Source organism: Tasmannia lanceolata, unplaced genomic scaffold (genome assembly GCF_043159265.1).
Source record: "Tasmannia lanceolata isolate RefF3 unplaced genomic scaffold, GAP_Taslan_0.1 ptg000002l, whole genome shotgun sequence".
Taxonomy (NCBI): domain Eukaryota; kingdom Viridiplantae; phylum Streptophyta; class Magnoliopsida; order Canellales; family Winteraceae; genus Tasmannia; species Tasmannia lanceolata.
Window position 1 is genome coordinate 957,159 of NW_027518679.1, and position 10,421 is coordinate 967,579.

The window sequence follows — 10,421 nt, forward strand, 5'->3', positions numbered from 1 at the left end:
GCCACAATTTCAATAGTTTGTGTAGCAAAAGACAATTCATACAAAATAAAAATATAAAATAAATGGGTTATCAGATCCTAAAGTGGAACCTCCAACGATTCTCGGAATTCCGAGACAATGTCTCGGAACTCCGAGATTTCCGCGACGGTATTCTCGGAGCTCCGAGATATTTTCTCGGAACTCCGAGATTCGGTCCAGTATAATATGAAAAAACCCGTCTATTCTCGGAGCTCCGAGAAATTTTCTCGGAACTCCGAGATTCGTTCCAGTAGCATATCCAAAAAACATGTATATTCTCGGAGCTCCGAGAACATTTCTCGGAACTCCGAGATTCCTTCCAGAAGCATATCCAAAAAACCTGTATCTTCTCGGAGCTCCGAGAACATTTCTCGGAACTCCGAGATTCGTTCTAGTAGCATATACAAAAAACCGTAAATTCTCGGAGCTCCGAGAGTAATTCTCGGAACTCCGAGATTCGGGCAATTGAAAAAAAATAATTTTCCTTTTGTTCTCAGAACTCCGACATAGTGTCTCGGAACTCCGAGAATCGGCCCAGGAGCTTCATAACCCTGGACCCGGTTCCTTTTTTTTACTTTACTTTTCTTCTCTTCTTTCCCTATACCTAAACCACTTCTCTTGAAACCCTAAGTCCACTTTTTCTTTCGTTCCGTCATTTTCTCCCTACATCTTCCTCCAAAACCCTCTTCTCCCTTCCAAATCCCTCTCTTCTTCCTAAAACCCTAGCATTTCACCCCTTTTTCATTTTTTCTTTTTTCCCTTATCTATTTCTCTTTTTGGCCTCCATTTTAGGGCTATTTCTCTTCTTCTTTACATATCACTTTTCTCTCCACCCATATTTCCTCTCACCATGCCTCCTAAAACCAAAAATCTCAACATCGGAGGCTCCTCCCAAGTTGAAGACCCCGAATACGTTCGTGAAGAAGTTCCCGACGAAGAAGGGCCTTCACGGAAGAAGTCCAAGGCCAAGGCTGTGGCTGCCGAGGTTGTGGCCAAGTCCTATTTCACTGGGGATAAGGCGAAGAAACTTTGGGACGACGTCGGCACTAGGCGCGTCCTAACCGGTAGGTACATTGATCCCCCTGTCCTTGAAAATTTTGATTTAAAGGCCAAATTTGATGCTCTTCATTGGACACCCATCCTTCACATTAACGAACCCGTTTACCCTCGATTGGTGCGTCTCTTCTATGCCAATCTCACCATTTCCCCTTCCTTCTTCAAAATCGAATCTAAGGTCAAGAAAACTGTCATCAAACTCACCTATCAGACTTTTGCCACAATATTTGGGATTAGCCATGAGGGCCTCTTACACTATTTTTGGCCGGACGATGGGACGCATGAACTTGATGATATTGATCATGACACTGTCTATGGGCGGATAACACGGCGCTACCACCCTAATATGCCCGTACAATCTGCCGACCTCATTCCGGTTGCGCGCGTGCTCCATAACTTCATGTACCACATCTTCATACCTCGTGGTGGGATGCATGAAGCCGTAAGACCCTTAGAGGCATATATTATCTACAGCATCCTAGAGGGCCGCCAGCTTTGTCTGCCATATATCATGTTTCGCTTCATGTTTCAGACCCCTGAACGCTACCGATCTTCCTTGCCATATGGCATGATTCTCACCTGTGTCTTCCGGCACTTCGGCATCACCTTGGATGGAGAGATGACCATGACTCCTACTGCCCCGTTTGATGTTCCGACCTTTAACCGCATGGCTCTTAATGAAGCAGCGATTGACATCGATGTTCATGATGGAGGAGGCTACGAAGCTGAGGACCAGCCTGCACCGGCACCTCAGCCTTCAGAAGATACATCTCAGTTCTGCACTCGCCAGGATTTGGCTCACATGCAGGAGGCCATTGAGCGATCCATGGCCTCTCAGTTTGAGCAGTTGTCTACCCATGTCGACTCTGCGATTTCGACTCGCTTCCACACCATGACTTCCCACTTTGATGACCAGTGGGCCGCCTATTATCGCTACATCTCCAGTGGTCAGTGGGGCCAGGCGCCGGACAGTTCTTCTCATCACCCACCGCCTCCTTCGGAGCAGTAGATGGCTCTAGTTCTCTGATGATGGATCCTGTCTTGTTCAGATTTTTTTTTATATTAGCCTTATCTATATGTTTCTATAGTGTTTGGATTATCAGTTGGTTGTATGGATCATATTTAGGTAGTTGCTTGGATAGTCAGTTGGATCTTTTTGGGATGTATTCCGTTTTATATAATTCTGTCACTGTTATGATGTGTCGTGGATGCTATGTTATGATGTGTCGTGGATGCTATGTCCTTTGAGTGGTTGTATGCACTTTCATTGGCTTACACCTACTCTCTTTCCTTTTGTTCCACCTTTTTTGGTGATGACAAAAGGGGGAGAATATTTGAGCTCCCAAGTCATAATAATATGCATATATTAAGGGGGAGTAAAGCTCTATGCTCCATTTTTTTGGGACATCAATGCCCATGAAACGAACAAAAAGGTCAATAAATAAAGGTTGCAAAATGACAAACTTTATTTCGCCCTTTCTTACCAGCAGGGAAAAGCTTTTTGCAAACTTTTTTGCAAAATGACAAACGTTTTGCAAAATGAACAAAAAGGTCATATATATATATATATATATATATATATATATATATATATATATATACAACCAATTTAATTTTCCAGTTCTTGAATTTTCTTACCAGCAGGGAAAAGCTTATTTTAACAATACTTGCAAGGTAGAGCTCGAGTAGAACTCATTCGAGCTTCAGAAAACTGGGCAGCCTTCAACTATGACAACCCATTCCACCTTAAGAAAACAGGGTTTCCCTCCAAAAATTACAGTATACCAGTAATTACAGTATACCATTAATTACAGTATAACAAAGAATACAATATTCCACCTTCAAAAAATTGGGTTTCCCTCATAAAACTGGGCAGCCTTCAACTATGCACACCACTAATTACAGTATACCATTAATTACAGTATAACAAAAAATAGAGTATTCCACCTTCAAAAAATTGGGTTCTCCTCAGAAAACTTGCCAGCCTTCAACTATGCACACCACTAATTACAGTATACCAAAAAAGGGTTTCCCTCAAAAAATTATTATATACAGCAACTAATTACTGTGCACACTTTCAATTAATCCACTTCTCCTCCTTCATCCAACTGGAGCCTCCAATGCATTCTCTGCGGAATAATTACGTGAAAAAAGGAGCTGCACAAGGTACACCCGACCTACAACACCACCACCACACCGAATAAGTATGGAATCGAGGATGTTCTATACTACTTATTGACCTCAATATATTATGTATCATGTACCTATTGAAAACGGGGGCAGAGGGTCCAATGGAAGATTCATCAGGGAGTTGTCTCTCCATGGGAGGTTCTCTGCAAGTCCTTTTGTTGTGGCCTAGTTTTCCACAGATCGTACATTTGCGATGCACTCCACTCTGCAATTCGCGGTCAGATCTTCTCGTTCGCGGCCGTCCAGGTGGTCTTTTCGCTATTGGAGGTAATACAGTCTGCAGAGGTTCTGGAGGCAGTTCCCATTGAGTGCGATCTACTGTAGGGTGAAGCACCTCACAGTACATTTCCCGATACATCTCTATACGAAACCATTTATGGCAATAATCGTACTCATCAAAATCTGTGATGGCAATGGCTGCCATGGCATGTCCGCACGGAAGGCCAAGCGTTTGGAACTCACGACATGTACAGGTTTGTTGCAGCAAGTTTACGACATCATGATGATCACGGGACCTTACTTCAAATTCGTGCACACCTACTCGATAAGCAGTATATCCGCGACCCTGTTCCCTGGCCAGTCCCAAATGTTTTTCTGCATAATGCGTGCACTTTGTTTCCCATTGAAGGCCCATCGCTTGACGTTTCTGTATGTATTCGGAGCTCTTAAAACGAGTCAGCTCCACCGCAGCTGCAATCGGCAATTTTCTGGCATCCTTTAGCACTGCATTGTAACACTCCGATCTATTGGTGGTCAACACATCATATCTTTCCCCCTTGAAGTAGAAACTAGCCCAGTTTTCCTTCGGAATAGCGGCTATCCAGTTGTGTGCATTTTCATTCCTCGCCTTAATTTTTTCCATTGTGTCTCTGAAAACACTCTCTCTCAAAGCCCTAGCAGCTCTCCAGAACAATTTCTTAAGTAAAGGGTCTTTGAAGTCGGTGTACAAATTGGCGGCGAGGTGACGCATGCAGTAGCTATGGTTTGCAATAGGCATTACTTTAGGCACTGCTTGCATCAACCCCTTTTGTCGATCGGAGCATAGGGTCAATGCGCCTATCCCCTCAGGCAATACGTGCCGCTTCACCAAATAGAGGAACCAGCACCAGCTATCTTCGTTCTCAGTCTTGACAACACCAAAAGCTAATGGAACTAAGCCGTTGTTCCCGTCTACCCCAACTGCGATCAGTAAGATTCCAAGATACTTTCCACGTAGATGCGTCCCATCGACCAAAACTATCGATCTGAGTGTTCGTTGGAAAGAACGTATGCTGGGACCAAATGCCCAGAATAAGCGAGCAAATTTATCATCTCCCCCTGGACGTAGATCTCTCGCTCGAAAAACACGCATGTAGGTGCCCGGGTTTGTTCTCATCATCTCAACTATCAGTGCAGGGAGCAAGCGGTACGAGTCCTCCACATTTCCACACTTTATTTCAAGGATGATGTTCATCGCAAGGTGTGCTCTACGGTAGGTCATGGTTATACCCCAGTGCGACTTCATGTACTGTCTTATGATCCTTGTCCCCACATCTTCTGGACGGTCAAATAGGGGTAAGCATGTCTCGGCAACCCATGGGGATGTAGCTAGATGATTATCATTGCCCTTTAAGTGAGATGTACACGTATGGTCGCTCACAAACTTCTTCACTAACACATAAGTCATACGGCTAATGCCTGATATACGCCACTTGCAACCTGGTTCCTTGCATACAACGGCATACTTCTTGGGAGTTGACCGTGACTTCTTGAACATGAATCGCTGCCGAATTGCATACTCCTTAACGGCCTTCTTGAACTGCTTCATATTTGGATACATAGCCCCAACAGTTAACTCATCGAACTGAAGATTATCTGCATCTACCTCATCAGCCCCAACATACATGTCGTCTACTTCCAGTGGCCGACTTGTGCCAGCAGGTAGAAATGGCCAACCATTGGCGGTAGGGGCAGCCACTTCAGAATCATGGGCGGCCTCATCACCCTCCTCATCCTGAACCTCAGCCTCAGCCTCGTCATCATCCTCTGCAGGATCATCATCATTGTCATCTTCAATTCTAAATTCTTCGAAATCACAACCGAAGACATGAAAATCATCCTCCAAAATGTTAATATGCTCCAACGGCACATCTGCATCATTCCCGGGGACAATGATATCTTCGGAGGTAGGGTTCTCATACATATCGTCCGAGAAGTTTTCATTTTGGCCAACTCGTACCCTACACAGTTCAACAATATAAAATTAGGATAGTAGATTGAGTACTTCAATATAAATAAAATTGTACAAGACATACCTTGAACTAAATTGTGCCGAGTCACCTCCTATGCTTGTATTACCCAATTCTGTTTCATATTCTCTTTCTAAGTCTACTTCAAAACGAGAGTCGGGAGTGACAGTTACTCGTTCCGATGGATATCTTAGGTGTCGAATCGGTGGAACGGAAGTAGGAGGTATGCATGCATTATGAGAGGGATTTTGAGAGGGAATCGGTGGTACAGAAGTCAAACGTATGGGCAGGTTATGAGAGGGATTTCGAGGTGAAAAGGAAGTAGAAGGTATGACATTGTTTGTGGGCAGAATTGAAGAATAAGATGAATTTAGGCCATTGTCAATTTTTGTTATGTATAGCATCACAGAGTTGAAATTATCTTTCTCAAGCACCTTAACCAACGATTGGAAGATTTCATCGCTATCGACGTCGATTAGAGTGCTTATATATGGATCAACAACATATCGACATTTGATGGATAGTGACACCCCTCCTCCAATACTCCCAATTCGACTGTGGATTAGAGCCTCCAATTCTTTAAGATTCATTCGGGGACTTACCAATAACAATTTCTTACTCCCACCAACATATTCCCAATTAACTTCATCCTTCAGTATGCCATCATAGTGTAACAGCAGAGAAAGCATTGTGCGTGCCAGTTTACGAAGACCTGCAAAGGGCAGACAAGATATGATAAGAACCAGTACGTAAAGGGGGCTTCTCAAGGCGAATAAGTAGAGGCCGACATAAGCAAAACCTTCGGAGGCACACGTTGAAAGAAGAAAATATGACCTTCATGATTGAAAACTTGTCTGCAAAAGGAGTATATGATATGGTTAAGACTTAAACATGAGAAGAAGATGATAACATATTTTTTCTCAGTACATTTAATACCAGACTGAAGCATGGAAATAATTTAACATAAGTGAACATTGCATTTCAAGTACACAGGTCACAGTACGAAATCTAGTTTAAAGACGAAATCTACGAGAAATTAGTTTAACATCTTATATCTGGCAAGGATATAATATTTCTTAATTAAATTACAGCAGAAGGGATTATGGGCACTCAAATGGGGTAGAAGAAGTACCCTTGGATGGTCCATCAAATCCAGAAGAAAGTCCTGAAGTTGAAAGTCATGGGTTTTCAGCTACAAAAAAGGGGTTATTAGTACCTAAGGGGGGCTTCTCAAGGCCAATAGAGGGGACCTATGGATGGTATTAGAGAAGGGATTATGGGCCCTCAAATGGGGTAGGAGAAGTACCCTGGGAGGGTGCAGCAAATCCAAAGATGGTGCTCAAGTTGAAAGGCATGGGTTTTCAGCTACAAAGAAGGGGTTATTAGTACCTAAGGGGGGCTTCTCAAGGGAAACCGAGGGGACCTATGGATGGTATTAGAGAAGGTATTATGGGCCCTCAAATGGGGTAGAAGAAGTACCCTTGGAGGGTCCATCAAATCCAGAAGAAAGTCCTGAAGTTGAAAGTCATGGGTTTTTAGCTACAAAAAAGGGGTTATTAGTACCTAAGGGGGGCTTCTCAGGGGCCATAGAGGGGAGCTATGCATGGTATTAGAGAAGGGATTATGGGCACTCAAATGGGGTAGAAGTACCCTTGGAGGGTCCATCAAATCCAGAAGAAAGTCGTGAAGTTGAAAGTCATGGGTTTTCAGCTACAAAAAGGGGTTATTAGTACCTAAGGAGGGCTTCTCAAGGGCAATAGAGGGGAGCTATGCATGGTATTAGAGAAGGGATTATGGGCCCTCAAATGGGGTAGAAGAAGTACCCTTGGAGGGTCCATCAAATCCAGAAGATGGTCGTGAAGTTGAAAGTCATGGGTTTTCAGCTACAAAGAAGGGGTTATTAGTACCTAAGGGGGGCTTCTCAAGGGCAACCGAGGCGAGCTATGCATGGTATTAGAGAAGGGATTATGGGCCCTCAAATGGGGTAGAATAAGTACCCTTGGAGGGTCCATCAAAACCAGAAGATGGTCGTCAAGTTGAAAGTCATGGGTTTTCATCTACAAAAAAGGGGTTATTAGTACCTAAGGGGGGCTTCTCAAGGGCAACCGAGGGGAGCTATGCATGGTATTAGAGAAGGGATTATGGGCACTCAAATGGGGTAGAAGTACCCTTGGAGGGTCCATCAAATCCAGAAGAAACTCCTCAAGTTGAAACTCATGGGTTTTCAGCTACAAAAAAGGGGTTATTAGTACCTAAGGGGGGCTTCTCAAGGGCAATAGAGGGGAGCTATGCATGGTATTAGAGAAGGGGATTATGGGCCCTCAAATGGGGTAGAAGAAGTACCCTTGGAGGGTCCATCAAATCCAGAAGATGGTCCTGAAGTTGAAAGTCATGGGTTTTCAGCTACAAAAAAGGGGTTATTAGTACGTAAGGGGGGCTTCTCAAAGGCAATAGAGGGGACCTATGGATGGTATTAGAGAAGGGATTATGGGCACGCAAATGGGGTAGGAGAAGTACCCTCGGAGGGTCCATCAAATCCAGAAGAAGGTCCTCAAGGTGAAAGGCATGGGTTTTCAGCTACAAAGAAGGGGTTATTAGTACCTAAGGGGGGCTTCTCAAGGGCAACCGAGGGGAGCTATGCATGGTATTAGAGAAGGGATTATGGGCACTCAAATGGGGTAGAAGAAGTACCCTTGGAGGGTCCATCAAATCCAGAAGAAAGTCCTCAAGTTGAAAGTCATGAGTTTTCAGCTACAAAAAAGGGGTTATTAGTACCTAAGGGGGGCTTCTCAAGGGCAATAGAGGGGAGCTATGCATGGTATTAGAGAAGGGATTATGGGCCCTCAAATGGGGTAGAAGAAGTACCCTTGGAGGGTCCATCAAATCCAGAAGATGGTCCTGAAGTTGAAAGTCATGGGTTTTCAGCTACAAAAAAGGGGTTATTAGTACGTAAGGGGGGCTTCTCAAGGGCAATAGAGGGGACCTATGGATGGTATTAGAGAAGGGATTATGGGCACTCAAATAGGGTAGGAGAAGTACCCTCGGAGGGTCCATCAAATCCAAAAGAAGGTCCTCAAGGTGAAAGGCATGGGTTTTCAGCTACAAAGAAGGGGTTAGTAGTACCTAAGGGGGGCTTCTCAAGGGCAACCGAGGGGAGCTATGCATGGTATTAGAGAAGGGATTATGGGCACTCAAATGGGGTAGAAGTACCCTTGGAGGGTCCATCAAATCCAGAAGAAAGTCGTGAAGTTGAAAGTCATGGGTTTTCAGCTACAAAAAAGGGGTTATTAGTACCTAAGGGGGGCTTCTCAAGGGCAATAGAGGGGAGCTATGCATGGTATTAGAGAAGGGATTATGGGCACTCAAATGGGGTAGAAGAAGTACCCTTGGAGGGTCCATCAAATCCAGAAGATGGTCGTGAAGTTGAAAGTCATGGGTTTTCAGCTACAAAAAGGGGTTATTAGTACCTAAGGGGGGCTTCTCAAGGGCAATAGAGGGGAGCTATGCATGGTATTAGAGAAGGGATTATGGGCCCTCAAAAATTCAATCCCTACACTCTTCAAACTCATGTCTGTCTTCTTTTCGCAAGCACTTTCACATTTAACACCAAAGCTAAATGGGATAGCATGAGTTTTGATATACTAATAATAGCAATATCTTATGGAGCACAACCACCATTTGCGCATTATCATATCACACTGCCACATTTCTCTTAAATAAAATCTTTGCAAATTATTTCTTTCAGATAGTAAAGAAAATAATATGAAAGATAACAAGGGGGTGAAGGCAATGGAGAAAGATATGTGATTGTATAAGAATGCCATCTGGAAACATGTACCCCAACTGTAAGAACGGTGTGTTTGCCACAAATGGTTTATTTTTTCTCTAAATATACACTCAACTCCTATTGTTAAAGCATCAATTTCTTTAATGTTTATCTTTTCAAGAATTTGTTGCTCAAAATAAATGGATGTTAAGAAAGCTTTTATTCATGGAAAGTTCAAAAGCATAAATGTAGTTCAAAAGCTTTTAGTATGAGAGGTGAGACTACAAACTACATCTACATCTCTACTATGACAGGTGAGAATACAAATTTGTCAACTGACTACAAACTACATCTCTACTTCGTACTCACACCGAAGACAAATCATGAAAAATAAACTGAGACCAGGTAGGGTTTACTATTTTCCAGGTTTCATACGTGCTTCACCTTCATCGAGATCGCCGGAGAGATTGCCTACGGCTCTGTTTGGTTGTCAAAAATCAGGCATCTCATTAGAATTTCGTGGGAATTTTAGATGCCGGCACGTCGTTTGGTTGTGTTTTTCAAACCCGATGGTCAAAACACCCACAACAATGTCGGGATACGGTCGGCCCACGTGGCTCTCCAATGAGAACCGAATGGCAAACCCCCAAAACCGAGTTTCTGTATTAGAATTTCAACAGGAATGGCCTTCTCAAACGACGGATGAGGCTCCACGCACTGCTTCGTCGCATATCTTCCGCTAAATTCTTGTAACCAAATGGCATTTGGGAATTTAGTTCCAACAAAATCCTAGTAAGCATCCCTACAACCAAACGTTAGTTCAAAACCCCACCCCCATAAGGTCCTTTCATTGCCATTCTGCACAAATCCCCTTTCACTCCCCCTTCCCGCCGAGATTCACGAACCAAACAGACCCGTAGAGATCGCCGGAGAAGAGGACGGAAAAAAAAAAAACACAGACGGGAGGAGAGAAGAGGGAAGAGAAAGAGAGGGAAACTGAAATGCTTTTTATTTCTTAAAAGTCATATCACCTATTTCTGCCACAAAGGGCATTCTCGTCATTGAAAATTTAGAAAACCAAATTTTGACCCCCTTATGTCATTTTTGCTATAGCTAGACCCCTGTGTCATTATACGATTTATTTGACCCCCCTACGTCAAATC

General features: G+C 43.6%; 1 protein-coding gene across 1 annotated transcript; it reads right to left on the reverse strand.

Moving 5' to 3' along the window:
* Nucleotides 1–3,151: 3,151 nt before the first annotated feature.
* On the reverse strand, nucleotides 3,152–5,403 carry LOC143882030 (uncharacterized). The gene is made up of 4 exons (XM_077385414.1): nucleotides 5,388–5,403; nucleotides 4,265–5,289; nucleotides 3,339–4,111; nucleotides 3,152–3,203 (listed from the first exon to the last, which is right to left on the reverse strand). The coding sequence occupies exons 1-4, from the start codon at nucleotides 5,401–5,403 to the stop codon at nucleotides 3,152–3,154; spliced, it is 1,866 nt and encodes a 621-aa protein (XP_077241529.1).
* Between the last annotated feature and the right edge of the window lie 5,018 nt (nucleotides 5,404–10,421).

Coding starts and splice junctions, on each gene's coding strand:
- LOC143882030 (XM_077385414.1), bottom strand. Junction 4,112..4,264: donor TGATGCAAGCAGTGCCTAAA/GTAATGCCTATT, acceptor GAAAAAATTAAG/GCGAGGAATGAAAATGCACA. Junction 3,204..3,338: donor TCTGCCCCCGTTTTCAATAG/GTACATGATACA, acceptor ATTATTCCGCAG/AGAATGCATTGGAGGCTCCA.